Source organism: Narcine bancroftii, chromosome 2 (assembly GCF_036971445.1).
Source record: "Narcine bancroftii isolate sNarBan1 chromosome 2, sNarBan1.hap1, whole genome shotgun sequence".
Lineage (NCBI taxonomy): Eukaryota > Metazoa > Chordata > Chondrichthyes > Torpediniformes > Narcinidae > Narcine > Narcine bancroftii.
This window is the reverse complement of record NC_091470.1, coordinates 226,614,415-226,635,721: the sequence shown is the minus strand read 5'-3', so window position 1 is coordinate 226,635,721 and position 21,307 is coordinate 226,614,415. Positions and strand designations below refer to the sequence as shown.

General features: G+C 38.8%; 1 protein-coding gene across 8 annotated transcripts in view; it reads left to right on the top strand.

The window, feature by feature from the left end:
• The window catches only part of LOC138755103 (coiled-coil domain-containing protein 102A-like), a 656,806-nt gene that overhangs the window by 217,484 nt on the left and 418,015 nt on the right, over window positions 1-21,307 (top strand). For all 8 annotated transcript variants that reach the window (XR_011352030.1, XM_069920398.1, XM_069920404.1 and 5 more), the window contains exon 8: window positions 562-785. Coding sequence is in view for 7 of the 8 variants with exons in the window: in XM_069920398.1 (XP_069776499.1) it covers window positions 562-785 (224 nt within the window). In the remaining variant the exon portion in view is untranslated. The remainder of the gene's footprint in view (window positions 1-561; window positions 786-21,307) is intronic.

Sequence of the window (21,307 nt, the reverse complement as noted above, 5' to 3'; positions counted from 1 at the left end):
CAACACTCAAATATTTTCTGGCAGTTGACAAAAGGCTAACAAGCCTGAAACATCGGTTATGTATTTTTATATTTGCTCTTTAAAGGACTCTGTTTGACCTGTTGAGTTTCTTCAGCGTCGTGCTTTTACTTCAACCTCGCTGTCTGTAGACTTTTGTATTTTACTTCTAAACCTAATGGGCCATTTGAATGCTGTAATGTTTCTGAGGCTGAAATACTAACAATGTATGAAAATCTGACACACCTAGTGCACCTTCGTAGATTGTTTCTTGATACTAAATACTATTTGACTAATTTTAATATTACGCCCTATACTGTTCCCTATTTGTTTATTTGCCTCTACTTCACTATCTTCTGTGTGAGTTGACTTGCTTGGATAGCACACACAAATTTAACTTTTTAATGTATCTCAAAACACACAATGAACTAAATCAATTTAAATGGAACAGATTTTTGGTAAAACTTCCTTTTTAAAGATTAGTAAAAATCCCAATTAAACTGGATTTTTTAAAAAAAAGGTAGTTATCTAACGCTATAAAGATGTCATGTGGTTTATTTCCAGGATTTTGATATAATTGAAAATATACTAAGGGAAAAGCAAGACGGAGGAGGACAAAGTTTGGAGACTTCTGCCACTTTGAGTTTGTGTAATTCTACCATCTGCTCTGAAAGATCTAAACACCTACTGGAAGAAAAAATGCAATCCTTTGAGGATGACTCCATGAAAACGATAGCTCTACAGTTTCGTCTGGATGAGTCACAGAAAATACTTCAGAAGGAAAGAGAGTAAGTGAAAGCTGATACATTATGATTGATGCTGTTCTGAGCAATAGACGTGTGCCAGGGGCTAGAAGTTGCCCATTATTGTCTTCTGTTTGTCAAGCATTTTTCTTTCTTCTTTGGCTTGGCTTCGCGGACGAAGATTTATGGAGGGGGTAAAAAGTCCACGTCAGCTGCAGGTTCGTTTGTGGCTGACAAGTCTGATGCGGGTCAAGCATACAATCGGACTAAAGCAATGAATAGTGCAGATGTGTAATTTGCAGTCAGGAAGCTTTATGGTTTGCTTTCTTTGTGGGTTTATCTGAGTATTAGTGATTTGCAACTAACCAAAGTGTAAATATGGTTAGAGAATTACCCATCTCTCAGTCCAGTGGCACTTTGTGTGCAGATGGACTGGTATAATATATGTAATATGTATTGGGTAGGTGTATAATTTGGATAAATGATTATGCGTAATGCTGATCCAGAGTTGGGGAGTGGAAGAGTGTATGATAAGTAGCTATTGCAACAAGATTGTTTTGGTGGTGGATCTGGGCCCTTCAGTGGCACCTCAGGCCTCAAGTGTCAGGTATATATGGGCTTCACCCATTCTCTCTGCACACGGAAGCCTTGCGCAGCACAATTAGATGGTGTCTAGAGCCTATGGCTTGGGGGTTGTGGGGGGGTAGAGTACCCATTGGGTTGAGAGTTTGTCACTATGGTGGCTTGGGTTTTTTTCTAGATCAATGACTTTTTTTGACACAGGAGGTCAGAGGTGAATCACAGATTACACTGAGACTCGGGAAGGATTTAGATTGGGGCCAAAGGAGTCTGAGGCCAGGGGTGGGGTTTTGACTCATCTTGGAATCAGAAGCATATTTTTCTAAAAAGCTGCAGGGAAAAGACAGAATATATTGATTGGGGGAGATTTTAATTTCTTTTTAGACCCTATACTGGATAGATCAGCGAGAACAAGGGCTATGATTAGAAAAACTATATTGTCATATCTGAAAGAGTTGAACTTAACTGACATTTGGAGACGACTTAACCCCGTTGAGAGACACTACTCATTTTATTCTAGAGTACATGACTCATATAGAAGAATTGATTTATTCTTACGGTCTTCTACAAAGTAGAATAGTAAAAATGGAGTATTAAGCAAGACTTTTGTCAGACCACTTGCCACTAATGTTAGGATAAATGGAAAAAGAAGAAAGTATGTATAGATGGCATCTCAATGCAGTATTGTTAAAGAGGAAGATTTTTTGTGAATTTATTAAGAGACAGATATCAATATTTTGTGAAAATAAACCTTTCTTCCACATAGAACAGTTTCCTAATATGGGACACATTAAAAGCGTACCTTAGGGGACAAATTATTTTTTATACTAAAAATCTTAAAAGAGAATATGTGAGAGACCTGGAAATGCTACAGAAGGATATAACAAAGTTGGTAGAAGAATATCAAAAAGGAATGCAAGAAAAATGTTGATTTTTGATAATAAAAAAAATTACAATACAACACACTACAAACATACAGAATAAAGAAAATGATAATAACTAAACAAAAATATTACGAATTAGGAGAGAGGCATATAAAGTATTATCTTGGCAGGTCAAAGCAGAAGAATCAACTAGAATGATAAACGCAATAAAAACAGAATTGGATACTGTAATCAAAAATAAATAAATAATATTTTCAGACAATACGATATGAAGTCATACAAGTCAGAATTTGTAGGAGATGAAATGAGATGGAAGAATTTTTAAGGACTGTTGAACTTCCTAAACTAGACGAGACAGAAAAAAAAAATTTGGATGCACCTTTCACAAGGGAAGAAATAGAAAAAGCTCTGGGTACTTACAAATCCCTGGGGAAAGATGGGTTCCTCCTGAGTTCTAGAGACAATTAAAACATTTGTTGATGCCTCTGTTGATGAATGTATTGGGCCAAGCAGTGGAGACTCAGACCCTCCTGGAAATTGTCTTGACTGCTAAGTACAGTTACCAAAAAAAGACCCACTAAAAGCTACATCATATAGACCAATATCACCTTTAAATTCAGAGTATAAAATTCTAGCAAAGGCATTAGCTAATAGATTGGGTGAGTATTTACCAAAATTAATATATCCTGATCAAGTGGGGCTTGTTAAAGAGAGACATTCTTCAAATCGTTTAGTAGATTATTTAACATTATTCACATGGCGAAATCAAAGCTGTATCCAAACAACTATTTCATTAGATGCAGAAAAAGCATTCGATCGACTAGAATGGACTTTTTTAATGTAAAACAGGAAAAATTTGGCATGGGTAGTAATTCTATAAATTGGATAAAAACTCTTTGCCATAAACTGCAAGCTAAAATTATAACTATTAACCAAATGCCGTCTATATTCCCCTTGAGTTGAACGAGCAGTCCGGGATGTCCTCTATCTCCAGCATTATTTATATTAGCTATTAAACCCTTGGCAGAGACTATAAAAAGAGATACAGACATCAAAGGCTTTAAAGAGGGGCAAGAAGAACACAAAATGAGTCTATTTGCTGATTATGTGCTATTGTATATGTCTGACCCAGTTGAATCTTTGATAAGATTACAAATAATATTAGGAAAATATGGCAGAATATTAGGATACAAAATTAATATGGACAAAAGTGAGATAATGCCAATTCAAAATTTCAACTATGAAAGATATCAAAAAGGTAGTAAATTTAAATGGAAGAAAGATGGAATTAAGTATTTGGGGATAATTACGGATAATAACCGACAAAATTTGTATAAATTGAATTATATACCTTTATTAGAAAAGATAGAAAAATATTTACAGAAATGAAAAGATCTACCAATTACATTGATAGGAAGAGTGAATTGTATTAAAAAAAGGTTATGCCATAACTGCTGTATCTTTCAATTGTTGCCTATGGCACTAACAATTTTTTTTTCAAATTGTTAAATAATTAGGTATTATTGCTATAGAATAATAATGTACCAGGAATTGCAATGGAAAAGCTGACATGGGATTATAAATTGGGAGGATTTAGATTCCTGGACTTTAAGAAGTATTACTTATCGGCACAAGCAAAATTTCTATCATCTTTCCTTGAAGTAAAACAACCCTCCTACGTGGATCTGAATGGGACTGAATTCCCTAAAAGAGGAGATAATGAAGTAATTTATATATAAATGGATTGTTACATCTATATAAAATTCCCAGATAATCCTATACTAATACATAAGATTAGAACATGGCAAGACTTAAATGAATGTACAGGGAAGAAGGCAGGTATATCACTGAAGATACCTTTATGTAAAAATGTTCTATTACCCATGAATCTGGGTAATAAAATATTGACTTCATGGTACGATAAAGGAATAACGCATGTCGATGATTGTCTTTTGAACAATTAAAAAAATAAGTATGGAGTAGCTAATGGACCATTCTTTTGTTTTCTCCAGTTAAGATCATTCCTAAGAGAAAGATGAGTACCTGAAATTAATGAGATGGAACGAACAATTTGGCTGGGGAATACATCTAAATTTATATCCAAGATGTACTTTGTTCTCCAAAATGAAAATGCAAAACCAGATTTACAGAGATCAAGAGAGAGATGGGAGTTGGATTTAGGAGTTGCAATAATGGAAAGCTGCTGGTCTATTTGGTGTTTGGATAGCATGATGTCATTTATAAATGCAAAATACAGATTAGCACAATATAATTTTCCACACCAACCATATCTTACACCACAGAAATTGCATAAACCAAAATTGGAAATATCAGAGATGTGCTTTATATGTGGAATATAAATAGGAACGTTTGTGCATGCCACATGGTCGTGTGCGACGGTGAGACCTTTCTGGATAGATATTTATTGAAATATTAGCAAGGATAACAGGGATGGCCTTTGGAGACGACCCAGAGCTTTATCTTTTGGGAAACTTTATTTAAATAAGTAATAAACAAACTAAATTCCAAATTATATTTATAAAAATAGTTCTAGCTGTGACCCAGAAATGTGTTGCGACTCCAGATAACAAGGTGGGGGACAGAGATGAACAGATGCATACCTATGGGAATAAAATCACATATAATCTAAAAAATAAATATGACATATTTATAAAAATATAGCAACAATATTTGGATTACATGGGTCCCTGATTATAAGGAGCTATTAATATAATAATGTGACCTTCCCAATGAAGAGATTTCTTTATTTTAATCCAATAAAAGCCCTGACATTGTATGAAATTATACTTTGAATAAGGGGGGGGGGGGAGAGGGAGGGGCTGTTGTGTTTTGTTTTACAGAAAAATTGTTATATATCTATATTTAGAAAATGGAAAAGTTTGATATGGGTATTTATGGAAAAAAGCAAAAAAAAAAAGCATCTTTTATGGCATATATTTGAAACTATAGTATTTTATTTTGGATAATCTGCCTTGGGACACCATAATGAATTGTCAAGTGCATCTTGTTAACATACTTGCAAACTAAAATTTGATTTAAAATACTTAAGCAGGTAAGCACATCCAAAGTTGTACTGAACATATTAGAATATGTACAGTAATTATTGTTATAGTTCCTTCAACTGTTTATAACAAAAGAAATAGGAGCAGGAGTAGGCCATCTGGCCCATCAAGCCTGCTCTGCTGTTCAATGAGTTCACAATGATGGACTCATCTCCACCTACCTGCCTTTTTCCCATATCCCTTAATTCCCTAACGATATAAAAATCTATCCAACCTTGTCTTAAATATTACCAAGGTAGCCTTCAGTGCTTCAATGGGCAGTGAATTCCACTGAATCTCCACCCTTTGGAAAAAATCAGTTCCTCCTTATCTTCATCCTAAATCTACTACCCTGAATCTTAAGGCTATGACCCCTAGTTCTGGTCTCCCTCACCAATGGAAACAACTTATCTACCTCGATCTTATCATAATTTTATACGTTTCTGTAAGATCCTCTCCCATTCTTCCAAATTCCAGTGAGCACAGTCTCAGACGACTCAATCTCTCCTCACAGGCTAACTCCCTTATCTCCTTAATTAACTTGGCGAACCTCCTCTGCATGGCATCCGAATCTAGTATATTCTTCCTCAATTAAGGAGATCAGAATTATGCGCAATACTCCAGATTTGGCCTCACCAGTACCTTGTACAGTTGCAGCATTAGCTCCCTGCTGCTAAATTCAATCCCCCTCACAATTAAGGTCACCTTCCATTTTAAAGTTTTCTGTCTTCTAGTTTCCTGCTGCTCTTGGCTACTTTGTACACATGAGCTTTTAGTTTAATGTCTTCCTTTATTTTCTTAATTATCCAAGGCTGGCTGTCCCCAACCTTACTGTCCTTGCTTTTAACTGGAATATACTATTGATGAGCACCATGAAGAATCTCTTTGACTTTGAAAGTCTTGCACTATTCCTCAACTGTCCCTCCATATAGTCTGCATTCCCAGTCTACCCTGGCCAACACCCCCCTCATCCCCTTGTAGTTTCTCTTGTTTAGGCAGAACACATTGTATTTAGACTAAATTATTGTACCCTCAGCTTGTATGAGTAACTCAGTCACTCTATGATCATTCTTTTCAAGAGGATCCCCAACTATAAGATCACTTATTTTACCCATCTCATTGCACAGGACCAGATCCAAGATAGCATGTTCCCTTGAGGGTTCAGTAACATGTTGTTCAAGAAAAGCGGCATATATATATTCTATGAAATCCTCCTCAGGATTGCCTCGACCAACGTTATTCACTCAGTTTATATGCATGTTAAAGTCCCCCACCATTACATGCCTCCAATATTTCTTGGTTTATTATCTGTGCCACTGTAATTGGGTGGCCTATGGACAACTCCCACCAATAATATTTTGGCCTTTATTCTCTACCCAAATGGATTCAACATTTTACTCCTTAGATCTTGCATTATCTTTCACTATTGCCCTGATATCATCCATGACTAAGAGCACTACCCCACCTCCCTTACCTTCCTGCCTCTCCTTCCTTATTACCTGATATCCTTGGATATTTAATTCCCCATCCTCTCCACCCTGCAACCACTTTTCTGTAATGGCCACAAAATCATACTCCCTTGTACTGATTTGTTCCACAAGATAAATAAAGATGACGACTTGAAGTTCACTGACCTTATTTCAAATACTACAGGCATTCAGATAAAATGCCCTTATACCCATTGTGCTTTGAAAATCTGATTATCTTTGCCTCTTTTGCATCTAAATTTTATCCCCTCTACTCTTACTTTTTAAAAAACTTTTGCTTTTACTTTGTTCATCCCACTCCAATCTGTTGAACCCACCCCCCTACTAAGCCCTGTCCACAGTCCTAGTTATGCAATTTGCCAGGATGTAGATCCCATCATGATTCAGATGGAGCCTGCCCCCTTTGAACAGTTCCTTCCTTCCCCAATACTGGTGACAATTTCCCATGAATTGGAGCCCACTTCCCCCACACCAGCCCTTGAGCAATGCATTTAACTCTCTAATCTTCTGGACCCTTTGCCAATTTGCAGAGATTACCACCTTTTTAGTTCTTTTTAATTTGGTCCCTAGCTCCTCAAATTATCTTAGCAGAAGCTCTTTCCTAGTTCTACCTACATCATTGGTAAACACATGGACCAGGACATCTGGATCTTTCTCCTCCCACTACAAATTCCTCTGCAGGTCAGATAAGATACTCCAAAGCCAGGCAACACAGCCTTCAGGACATTATTCCTGCAACAGAGAACTCTGTCTATTCCCCAATGAGCACCTAATTCAGTTTCTCTCCTGTCTATTGAATGACTTCCTGAACTATGGTGCCACGGTCAGTTTGCTCATCCTATAGCCCCCACTCTTATCCACAGAAGGAGTAAGAATCTCAGACATGAGACAAGATCAAGAGCTGAGTCTCCCCAGCACAGTCTCTTGGATCTTACTACCTACCTCACTTGCAGTCACACCCTCTTGTCCCTGATCACAGGCCAAATTTTATGCAACTATTCTACTAGGTATAACTGCCCCCTGAAACAGGGTTCAGGTACGTCTCCCCATCCCTGATGCGTTGCAGTGTTTGAAGCTCAGATTCCAGGCCATCAATTTTCTGGCAGAATTCTTTGAACAACCAACATTTGCTGCAGATGTAGTCATCAGGAACCATAACAGGGTCCACCTGCTCCCACATCAGGCAGGTCAACTCAACTCATCACCTGATCCTGCAGGGCTGCTTTATTTAATTACCTCTAATTTGGTGAGTTTATACAACCACTACAAAAGCCTTACTTGCTCTCACCTGTGCCTCTTGACATTGGAAGAAATAAATTAAAGTCATCAAACCATTATTTATAACATTAATAACTTTTGCCTGACATTTACTACTACAGGAAATTCTTTTTTGTTGGTTTTTAACGCCATATCATGGACAGACGATAAAAATCCAGCCCCTGAAGAAATTTTTTTTAAATATTATCGAGCTCAGGAATAAAGTCTGAGGTTGAGCCTCTTCAATAATGCTGATTTTATTTGGTTGAAGACAAGCATTTTGAATTAGGCATCTGTGATATTTTATTTGGCTATTATGCAAGAAATGTGATCTCTCTGCCCTGTGCAGGGAGTAGAGCCATATTAGTGAGCTAATGGAACTTCTTGAGTGTGACCCAAACTAGAGTGAAAGTTTGTGTACAGCATAGTTTTAGGAAAAATCTTGTGGAATTCACTCACAGAGTTTTCTTTTTGGAACGTTTATGGGGAGATTCAGCACCTGTGGATAGATTTTTTGTATTTTACAACACAGAGAAATATAGAAGAAACATATCAATATTAATGCAGTACATATACCAAATATGTTACTTATACTTTATTTTCTCTGTGAGCAGGAGTTCACACATACCAACAGTTAACTGTTACTCAATGCTGTATTACTAGAACCTGACCTCTTCCTGATCCTCCAGGCCAGAAACTGTTTGATAAAGCTTTTCATTGTGAAATTGGAGCTACATTTGGAATGTGGAATGTGATTCTCTGCACAATATCACAAAGTGAATTTGTTTTTTATGTGTGCTCATGCATCATTTTGACATCAAGAAGCTATCCCACACGAGGGAATCACGCAGCATCTGCTAACAGATGTTAGGCCCCTCTGCCCTTCCAACTGCTGATTTCATTTAGTTTTGTTGATGGTGGGTGCAGCGATAGTGATATGTGGGCATTGGTTGGTGAATAAGTGTCTTAACATCCTGAGACATCATGACTTACAAAATATTATGAAACCTCACTTTAAATTATAGAGCCTTAATGATGGGTTATACAGGTTGTACCTTTCTAACCTGGTGCTCTGTGGACCGGCACATTTTGATTCTGCCACCATTAACTTATGTGCCAAATCTGTTTACCCTGCAGCCAAGTGTTTTGGTGAAGCAGTCCTGTTCATTTCTTATATTCGGCTGTATTTTAGCCCTTCAGGATATCCTCCAAGGGACTAAGAGGTGCAGAAGATGGTGCTAGTGTTAATAAATGTTCCCTTAGGGGGTCAATTTCTGTTTTCCAATGTTTTCTGTGGTTTAGCAATGGCCAGGTACCAACGTCACTGGATTAAAGAGATACAACCTGTGTTTGCAATTCACAAATTATGGTATGTAAAAAGGAGCAGCAGGCTCCTCAGGCCAGGTCTGTCAGTCAATTCCACAGTTGATAGAATCTTGGCCTCAGCTCCACATTCCTGTTTGTTTTCTGTAACTCTTGACTTCCTTGTGGATCAAATATTTGTCCATCTTGGCTTTACACCTATTCAGTGACTCATCCTCCATAGCTCTTTGGGGTAAAACTTTAGACCCCCTTTTACACTGCCGATTACGTGTGGGTTGAACTGGATAAGTTAGCGGGTCTGTACCCAGTAATCACGCAGTATGAAATGTCCTAACCTGGGAGGGCAAGTTAAATTCAACCGGACTCTGACTCTTCGTGGGGCAAGGATCAGTGTGCGGCCGTATTCACTCACTAATCGCCTTCTGGTGGAGTGAAAGCACAACTTGCTCTTGCATTGTCACCGCTGGATGCTGGACCCCCGTTTAAAATGCTGGGTTGCCGATTAACCAGGCAAATCATGGTGCCACGGGAAAGGGGTGCAGTGTACTCGATAAGTTTACCCGCTTCCTGGGAGGGTTGGGAGTGTGAAAGGGGCTATCTCACAGTACTGAGAGAATAAATTCCACCTCATCTCTGTTGCGAGGGCTTGACTCTTATTTTGAAAGTATGCAGCTGAGAACCCTCTATCACCTCTAATGGCTCTGATTTTCCAATCATTCCACCAGTTCCTGATGTCAACTCCTAATTATCCAGTTCTGGACCCCTTGTCCAGTATCTGATTGAGTGATCCTGGGATTGAGCAACCTTTCTGAGGGAGGCCAGTCTCCAGTAAAGCTGCCCTCATCCTCGCCTTACTTCTGCCTCAGATTTTTCAAGCACCTTTGCTGATCATTCTCCGTTTCTTCATTTCACTTCCTTCCTGCTGAGCCAAGGCAAAGGCTCTGATTCTCTCCATGTAAGCCCCCAGCCAGGTCTTGATGCAAAACCCATGCCCCGAAGCTTCTGCACCCCGTCAATTCATGCATGATCGGATCCTTCATCTTCCTTCTTCCCTAAATCCAAGCCTTGAGTACTAACACTGGACCAACAATTTTTTCAAAAGGTTTGCTTCCTGAAAAAAAAAGAGGATTATGATAGACAACTTCAAGATGAACATAAAGATAATTTCAGAATTCCTGCATCATGTAGGAAGTTGGAGTAACATTGCACCAAAGAAGAGGTATAAGGACTGCCTAAAGAAATCTCTTGGTGCCTGCCACATTGACCACCGCCAGTGGGCTGATATCGCCTCAAACCGTGCATCTTGGCGCCTCACAGATCGGCGGGCAGCAACCTCCTTTGAAGAAGACCGCAGAGCCCACCTCACTGACAAAAGGCAAAGGAGGAAAAACCCAACACCCAACCCCAACCCACCAATTTTCCCCTGCAACCGTGTCTGCCTGTCCCGCAACGGACTTGTCAGCCACAAACGAGCCTGCAGCTGACGTGGACATTACCCCTCCATTAATCTTCGTCCACGAAGCCAAACCAAAGAAGACATTAAGAGTTTTATCAAATTTGGCCTCATATGTAATCGCATAATGTTGCCGACACATTGCATGAGTCCAACTGACCTAAAAATGTTTTGCTGCTGATTTTTGTTTGTACTCAGCATCTGATGCCTCTTGTGTCAGTGCCCAATGATAGTCGGCCAGCATTGATGGATTCCACTTGCACTGATACTGCTATTCCATGATTGTAATGTCCTGGTGAAACCTTTCACCTTGTTCATTATTGGCTGCACCAAGATCAGCAGGGAAGAAGTCCAAATGTAAATGCAGAAAATGAATTTTCAATGACATGTTGCAATTTATGGTTTTGTATGCTTGAAGCATGTTGTCAATCAGTTGGATTTAGTTTAATGCCAATAAAATTTACAACATCTTTAATGCCTTCTATGCTATTTTCTGAATTGTCAAGAAATTTCTGCTGTATAGAATCTTCCTGAAGATAATAAATGCATTAAGTACACTCAATATACTGAAGAATGTGTGCATCAACATGCGTTCAATCTATATCAATGTAATGCAGAGTATCTGTACATGTGAGCTTTTATAGCCTGCTTGCATCTATCCTGACTGAGCATGCCCAAGCCGAAGACAACATTTGCATAGTACCTTCACTGAGTGCAAACTTGGACTGACCAAAGCAAATTGCTTTTGTGGACAATATACCAGTAGACTTAAAATATGACAGAAAATCTCAAAAATAGGTTACATGTAAAAAAAAAAGGTAGGTGATAGGAATTTTTTAAGATTCTTTCTGTGATCAGCAGGCCAAAATCCACAAAATGCACCCAAAAGTGTTCAGGAAGCAAAATCTTCATTGTCCGGTCTAATTAGTCAATCACCCATACAAGACCCCATCCCACCTCTCTCCGTGTTGGTCTGTGGCATTGGTTCCAAATGTGCTTCTCCCCCACCCTCCTGACAAAACCACTGCACTCAGTTCATCCCCCCCCCCCCCCCCCCCAAAGCCGCAGGATGTAATCAGCTTAGAATGCTCAGCTTTGTCACCTGAATATGCCCTCGGTCCTGAATGGTGTCTTCATCCTTGTTTTGAGTCCTTCAATGTACTAAAACATTTAGGCTTTATCTTCAGTTTTCTACTCTTTTCAATTGTGGAATGGTACCCAGAAGAAATTTATGTGCAATAAAACCTTGGTATCTGGAATTCAAGCAGCCAGCAGCCTCAACCAACCGGCAAAAAAAATCAAGGAAAATAAATTAAGAAATAAGAATAAAATGATAGGTAAAAAAATATCTTTAAAATTATAAAAGTAAATGTTCTCTAAAGTAACACATAAACTTTTGGTGAAAATGGGAGCAAATATTCAGCCAGAGGAAGGCCTTGACCAGGCTTTGCTCGTAGCAGCTGTTTGAATAAAGTTGTGTGGAAAGCAAAGAGCTGGTTGTTGCCACTTGCAGTTGGGGTGATTCTGTTAAAGTGTCTCCTTATCCCTGTTTACTAAGAGTCACATCGGTTAGAGGCTTTATCTGTAAACTTGGTGGGGGGGGGGGGGTAATTATCTATCATGTTATTGTTCATCTTTCGGGTGGCTCCATGGAAGGGGAGGAACCTGCAGATGCAGCGACAGATACGTTTTTTTCAAAGAATGTGACTGAAAATAAAATAAAATGCTTTAAAGTTTATATATTCATGCAAAGGAAGTTTGTTCAGTGTAAGTACAGTATAGTATTTTTGTCTTTTGTCTGTGACGAGCCCAGAGGACCACAAAACCCAGCAGCAATAGAAGTTCACAAAGACAAATGGTTACTCAAACAAAAGTTTCTTTTAATTTTTTTTAAACATTAAAACAGGATCAAACTTTAACTTATTACTATTAACTTAACCTAACTTAACCCCCTTCTAATTTTAAGCACATATTTATGTAATGTGTATAAGTTCAGAAAAGTTCTTCGATTCATAGCCAAATCTCACTTCTCACTGCTCCAAGTTCACCGGTATCAAGCAATTCTAATACTGTGCACAGAATTTAACATTTATGAATCTTCATCAGGCTTTGGTGTTTGAAAGGTAAATGGTTACCGCTCAGGAAAGTTCTTGATGGTTTTCAGAGAGAGATTTATTGCTTGTTTGTCACACACAAACTGATTCCTTCCGATCAGCCATACCAGTGTCTTGCTGAAGAAATTTGCCCCATCGGGGTTTTCTAGATGATAACTTCTTTCTTTCAGGTCACTACAGAGTTCCTCTTTTGTTTCTCTTATCTCAGGCTAAACATTATACAGCCAGCCACTCCTCTTTTATGGACCACAAAGGCTTCGAACAGCATGAACTAAGAATTCACATCCCGTCTTCAAAATTTGGTTTCAAACAAGCTTCCAAAAACCACAGCAGAAAACCAGCAGTTTCTCTCCCTCTCAGGGAAAAACCTTTTTGCTCTCTCTCTCTCTCTCTCTCTCTCTTTCTCTCTGTTTGCAAATCCACATGACCTCTTAGAACAGCAAACTGCATTCAGACAGATTGCAGCTCCGATCCCAATCTTCTGAGTCCGTTCATCTGTTGCTTTCTAAAACAATAATCCATCACTCCACTGCATGTCCAATTAACACCAACTTGTGAAGTCCTTCAGCAAAGCAGTTTCCATTGTCTTTACAAAGGCACTTTGAGCCTGGACTGTCTTGCTTGTGAAATGTTTGTATTTTTTGTGACCTAACTCATCCCATTCCCCCCCCCCCCCCCCACAATTTATCTCCTTTAAACTATAACATAATACTTCACATGTCTTCTAAACAATTTATTCTTAATGCAGGTGTATTGTAAGAGTCAGTCTCAAGCAGCCGGAAAATACACTTATATGGCATCTACCAATCCCCATAGGTATTGGATACTGTACCTCAAATTGAATTTCACTTCAAAGTTTTTTTCAGGAACGTTATGCTCTATTAAAATGTGATGCTTTTGAGAGCCATATAAAATACATAGCGCAATGCAACATTAAATTATATAATCAGACTAGTGAAACATGGTGAATAAAAAATATTTGGGCTTCTCCAGGCTTGAGGGTGATGGGATGGTTAATGATACTAGTGTGAATTTTGCAGATCCTTTGTGTACAGACTGTAGCTGTGTTTTCAATCCACAGCTATGATAATTCTATGAAGCCTGAAGCAATTGATGAACCTGATAACCAGCGATTGATATATATACACACACAATGCTTAGCAGCTGTTAGAAAGCAGCAAACATTTTTCTTTCAGGACGAATGCCCAGACCTTAGGGGAATTGTTCTCATCAATTTTATTACAAACATAATCTTGAACTTCATGGGGTACTCGAAGAATTAAAAAGTTAAGAGAGCATAGTGCTGAACTGTGGGATTTACCACATGTCTACAATCTGCTCCAGTCCTGCGTACATTATTTCTTTGCCCCTGGCTGTTTGTGCATTCCTGTTCGAGCTTCCTGCCATTGGTGACAGTCTTTAACTGCTGAACGAGATGCAAAAATAATCCCTCTGTTACTTTCACAACCTCCTCACTTCCAAAATTCTTTGATTCAACTTTTGGTCACCTCTCTCATTGCCTAATGTCAACACATTATTCTGCAATTCATTTAAAGGTCAAAGATTCCAAATTATTGGCTGTTGCTATTGCTATGCATACCAGTTGTAGAATCTTTTATAGGGCAATGTCAGGATTAAAGGCAAGGTTAGCAGGCATAGAGAACCTTGGTTTTTGAGGGATATTGGGCATCTGGATCGGAAGAGAGAGGTGTATAGCAAGTATAGGCAACATGGAATGAATAAGGTACTTGAAGAGTATAAAAAATGCAAGAAAGAGATCAGGAAGGTTAAAAAAAAAGACGTGCTTGCTTTGACAGACAATGTGAAGGGATATATAGGGCTGCACGGTTGGTGTAACAGAGAGCCCAAAGCCTTCGCTGCGCTAGTGATCGGGACTGCTGTTCGAATCCCGCACTATCTGTAAAGAGTTTGTACGTGTCTACTCATGTCTGCACGGGTTTTCCCTGGGATCTCCAATTTCCTCCTGCCGTTCAAAACATACTGGGGTTTAGGTTAATTGGGTGTAAATTGGGCAGCACAGACTTGTGGGCCAAAATGACCTGTTGCCAGGCTGTATGTTTAAATTTAAAATTTAAATTTAAATTCCTAAGGGTTTCTACAGGTATATTAAAAACAAAAAGATAGTAAGGGACAAAATTGGTTCACTTGAAGATCAGAGTGGTTGGCTTTGTATGGAGTCAAAAGAGATGGGGGAGATCTTTAATTTTTTTTTCATCAGTATTCACTTGGGAAACAAGCATAGAGACATGGGAAGTAAGGAAAACAAGCTGTGAAGTCATGGAACCGAGAATAAAGAGGGGGAGGTGCTTGCTGTCTTAAAGCAAATAAGGGTGGATTAATCCACACGGCCTGACAAGAATTTCCCTCAGCCCTTGAGTGTAGAAATTGCAGTGGCTCTGACAGAAATATTTAAAATGTCCTTAGCCTCGCATGTGGTACTGGAGAATTGGAGGGCAGCTCACGTTGTTCAGTTGTATAAAAAAAGGCTCCAAAATTAACCCTGGAAATTATAGACCAGAGAGCCTGACATCAGTAGAAGGTAAATTATTGGAAGATGTTTTAAGAGATTGGATATAAAATTATTTGGGTAGTCAACATGACTTTGTGCATGGTAGGTTATAGAGTTTTTCAAGGAGATTACCAGGAAAGTGGATGTTGTCTACATGGACTTTAGTAAGGCCTTTGACAAGGTCCCACATGGGAGGTTACTCAGGAAGGTTCATTCGCTATTCATGGTAAAGTAGTAAACTGGATTCAACAATGGCAAGACAGGAGAAGCCAGAGAGTAGTTGTAGATGATTGCTTTTCAGATTGGAGGCCTGTGATGAGTGATGTCCCTCAGGGATCGGTGCTGGGTCCATTGTTGTTTGCCATCTATATCAATGATCTGTGTGGTAAATTGGATCAGTACATTTGCAGATGACACTAAGATTGAGGTGTTGTGGACAGCGAAGAAGGCTTTCAAAGTTTGCAGAAGGATCTGGACCAGCTGGAAAAATGGGATGAAAAATGGCAGATGGAATTTAATGCAGACAAGTGTGAGGTGTTGCGTTTTGGAAAGACAAACCAAGAAAGGACATAGACAGTGAATAGTAGGGCACTGAGGAGTGTAGTAGAACAGAGGGATCTAGGAATACAGATACTTAATTTCCTGAAAGTGGCGTCACAGGTGGACAGGGTTGTAAAGAGAGCATATTGGCCTTCATAAATCAAAGTATTGAGTATAGGAGCTGAGATGTTATGGTAAAGTTGTAAAAGACATTGATGAGGCCAAATTTGCAGGATTGTGTCCAGTTTTGGTCACCCAACCACAGGAAAGATATCAATAAGATAGATTTAATTGGATGCTGCTTGGACTTAAGGAACTGAGTTACAAGGAAAGGTTAAACAGGTTAGGACTTTATTCCTTGAAATGTAGAAGAATGAGGGGGATAAGCAGAGTAAATGTAGATAGGCTTTTTCCATTGAGGATAGGTGGGATTGGTTTGATTGAGAACATGGGTTAAGGGTGAAAAGAGAACAGTGGGAGAACATGAGGGGAAACTTCCCCAGAGAGGAGTGGGAGTGTAGAATGAACTGCCAGCTGAAGTGGTTAATGTGAGCTCACTTTTAATAGGTACATGGATGGGAGAGGTATGGATGGCGATGGACTGGATATAGGTCATTGGGACAAGGCAAAAAAATGGTTTTGCACAGACTAGAAGGGCCTTTGTGCTGTAATGCACTATGGTTCTATAGATGTCACTGTTACTGTTCAAACAAAAAGGCTAGATTATTCACTCTCATTCATTCTTTTTTTTCAATTTAAAAAAATTTTTCACACTATGAACCATACTGATCAAAATATACACAAACATTTCCCTCTTGAATATACAAGTGTCATTTCCTCCCCTTTTTCCCCCTCCCTTCCCTCCCTCCTTCACCCTCCCACCCACTCAACATTCAACCTATATGATACATTAAACCCATTAAACAATGTCATCACACAATGAATATAAACAAGAAATTTGTGTCGTCTACTTTTACATACTGGGTCAGTTCATTTCGTCTTCTCCTTCTGTCATTTTAGGCGGTGGAGGTCCGTGATAGGACTTCTCTGTTGTGTTCCATGTACGGTTCCCAAATTTGTTCGAATACTGTGATGTTATTTCTTAAATTATATGTTATTTTTTTCAATGGAATACATTTATTCATTTCTATGTACCATTGTTGTATTCTCAGACTATCTTCTAATTTCCAGGTGGACATAATACATTTTTTTGCTACAGCTAAGGCTACCATGATAAATCTTTTTTGTGCTCCATCCAAATCGAGTCCAAGTTCTTTACTTCTTATATTACTTAGAAGAAATATCTCTGGATTTTTTGGTATGTTGCTTTTTGTGATTTTATTTAATACCTGATTTAGATCTTCCCAAAACTTTTCCACTTTCTCACATGCCCAAATTGCATGTACTATTGTTCCCGTTTCCTTCTTACAGCGAAAACATCTGTCTGATACTGTTGGGTCCCATTTATTTAACTTTTGGGGCATGGTGTATAGCCTGTGTAACCAATTATATTGTATCGAGTGTAACCTCATGTTACACTGCCACATTGACCACCGCCAGTGGGCTGATAACGCCTCAAACCGTGCATCTTGGCGCCTCACAGTTTGGCGGGCAGCAACCTCCTTTGAAGAAGACCGCAGAGCCCACCTCACTGACAAAAGGCAAAGGAGGAAAAACCCAACACCCAACCCCAACCAACAAATTTTCCCTTGCAACCGCTGCAATCGTGTCTGCCTGTCCCGCATCGGACTTGTCAGCCACAAACGAGCCTGCAGCTGACGTGGACTTTTTACCCCCTGCATAAATCTTCGTCCGCGAAGCCAAGCCAAAAAGAAAAGAAAAGTTCCCGAGCATAGCTTTCCCCATGTTTCATTCTTTATCTTTATGTTTAGATCTTGTTCCCATTTTTGTTTGGGTTTACAGCTTGTTTCCTTGTTCTCTTTCTCTTGCAGTTTGATGTACATGTTTGTTATAAATCTTTTAATTATCATTGTGTCTGTAATCACATATTCAAAATTGCTTCCTTCTGGTAACCTCAGCCTGCTTCCCAATTTGTCCTTCAAGTAGGTTTTCAGTTGGTGATATGCAAACATTGTACCATGAGTTATACCATATTTGTCCTTCATTTGTTCAAAAGATAATAATTTATTTCCCGAAAAACAATTTTCTATTCTTTTGATCCCTTTTCTCTCCCATTCTTTAAAGGAAAGGTTATCTATTGTGAAAGGGATTAGTTGATTTTGCGTCAATATTAGTTTTGGTAGTTGATCATTTGTTTTATTTTTTCTACGTGAATCTTCTTCCAAATGTTGAGCAGATGGTGCAGTACTGGTAAATTCCTATGTTGCATCAGCTTTTCATCCCACTTATATAGTATATGTTCAGGTACCTTCTCCCCTATTTTATCTAGCTCTAATCTGATCCAATCTGGTTTTTCCCTTGTTTGATAAAAATCTGATAGGTATCATAATTGTGCTGCTCTATAATAATTCTTAAAGTTTGGTAGCTGAAAGCCTCCTTGTTTGTACCATTCTGTTCATTTATCTAGCACTATCCTCAGTTTCCCCCCCTTTCCATAAGAATTTCCTTATTATTTTCTTTAGCTCCTTGAAGAATTTCTCTGTTAGGTAACGATTGAAATAGGTGTTGTATCCTTGGGAAGATATTCATTTTAATACAATTTACCCTTCCTATCAGTGTTAGTGGTCAGTCTTTCCAATATTCTAAGTCGTCTTGTAATTTCTTCATTAATGGCTGATAATTTAATTTGTATAGATGGCCTAGATTGTTATCTAGTTGAATACCTAGGTATCAGATTGCTTGTGTTTGCCATCTAAATGGTGATTCTTTCTTAAACTTTGTGAAATCCGCATTATTCATTGGCATTGCTTTACTTTTATTTGTGTTGATCTTGTACCCTGAAACTTCTCCATATTCCTTCAATTTCTTATGTAATTCTTTTATTGATATTTCTGGTTCTGTTAAGTATACTATGATGTCATCTGCAAATAGACTGATTTTATATTCCTTCTCTTATTTTTATCCCTCTTATTTTATTTTTTGTTCTTATCAGTTCTGCCAGTGGTTCTAAAGCTAACGCGAACAGTGAGGGAGATAGTGGACATCCCTGCCTAATTGATCTGCTTAATTTAAATTGGTTCGATATATATCCATTTACTGTCACCTTTGCCATTGGACCCTTATAACCATAAAACCATATAACCATTTACGGAGCGGAAACAGGCCATCTTGGCCTTTCGAGTCTACACCGGTTCACTGATTTTGTGCGCCCTCTTCAGGCATTGGTGATTTTAAGTGTAGTGTATCTTTGAGAACTTTAACATCTATCCATAGGTACTCTGTACTTTGGATGTGAAATCTCATATTAAAATATTCAAAAACATTGGCTGTGTGGGAGAAGCCAGTGAGTGGCCATGGACTTATATAATGCTTTAATCCAATTAATATATTTCTTTGGTAGGTTGAACCTCTGTAGTACTTTGAATAAATAATTCCATTCTTCTCTGTCAAAGGCTTTCTCTGCATCTACTGTTGGCGACTTGTTTCCTTGTACTGCATGGATTCAGTTCATTAACTCTCATTCATTCTTGATGTTACATTGAATAGATGATTTCCTTTGGACATTCTGAAAGAAGTGATTTTCAAAAATGATTGTTTTGCAGATGAGGCAGAAGATGATGTAATATTGTTGGATTTCGTAGATGTTACTAGAGGACGTGAATTATCTCTCAGATTTTGATCTAGCTGATCATAAATTGTAATTTTAGAGACAACTACAGATTGTGAATTAAAATTCATAAATGTAAATTAATTTTAGACGTACAGCACAGTAATGTCCTTCCAGCCCATGAGCCATTGCTGGCCAAATAACCCTATTAATCTATAACCCCCGTATGTTTTGAAAGGTGCGAGGAAACCCACACAGACATGGGGAGAACAGACAAAGTCCTTACAGACAGTGGCACATTCGAACTGGGGTCTCTGGCACTAACTGTGTCACCTTTTAGACTAAGCTTCACATCCACAGGTTACAATTAATTTTCTATTGTGGTTGTGGATGCATAAAAGGCATTTAACCTGCAAGGAGGATCATTGAGCTACTTTAAGACTGAATTGATGACCACTTGGTCTGTAACATCATCAAGCAATTTAGACATACGGTGGGAAAATGGAGTGTCTGTTGATGGTCAGCCATGATCTTTTTTAATGACAGGGCAAGCTCGAGGGGTCATATGGACCCCTGCTGATTCCTTATGGATCCCATAGGTATTGCAGTACTGGGTTTCTTTTCACTTGCACGTATTATAGATTCATGCACGATTGGTCCAACAAATCCTGCAGCAGAGATCATATTATACATTCACACCACTGGCATGATTTCAAGTTTATTGTCATCTGATTGTCCATGTACAACCCGATGAAATAGCACGTCACCAGATGTTTGTCCACAAGCACAGTACGCCCAACACAAAAATGATATACATACATCGTGATCCAATGTAAGCATGCATATAAATATAATTTATGAGTTTCTCGGGCTGGATAACTCATCTTTGCAGGAAGAAGCTGTTTCCCAGCCTGGCATTCCTGGTTTTTATGCTCCTGTACCTCTTCCTTGAAGGTGGTGTCTCAAAAATACTGCGGGCTGGATGGTCAGGGTCCTCAATGATTCTCTGTCCTCTTTAAATACCGCTCCCTGGAGATATGGATGGAAGGAAAGAGAGAACCCAATGATCTTCTTTGCAGTTTTAATCACCCTCTGTACTGACCTCTGATCCAATGCTTTGCAGCTACCATTTAACACACTGATGCAGCTAGCCAGGACATTAGGACAGTAGTCCCTCATCAACCTCCTAGGGGAATGTAGCCACTGCTGCGTCTTCCTAACTAATGAGGAGATGCAGTTGTGAAAAGCACTTATTTAGCATTAAATTATATTAATTTTCATAGCACTTGTAATCCTCATTGGGAAGGGCTATTTAAAGATGTTGTGGTGGCCCACTACCGCAGAGATCGAGCCGGCACATAACACACTGTAACACGCCCCTTAACACAGTGAACCAGTGCGGCTGAAAGCTGGAGCAGTATCCCTAAAATGGTACTGGGCAAGCTGCCCAGCTAACAGATCAATAACAGGCTGGGGAAGAAGAATTTACATGCAAGAATGTTCTCACCCGCTATTGTTATTCATGTGGCTGATGTCACCAATGAAACAAACAGCGGGGACTCCAACTGTATAAAAGGAGCCTTTCCAGCCTCAATAAATCTCAGAGCTCAACCTTCCACACTGCGAATGCATGTGTTTCTTTGTAGCAGT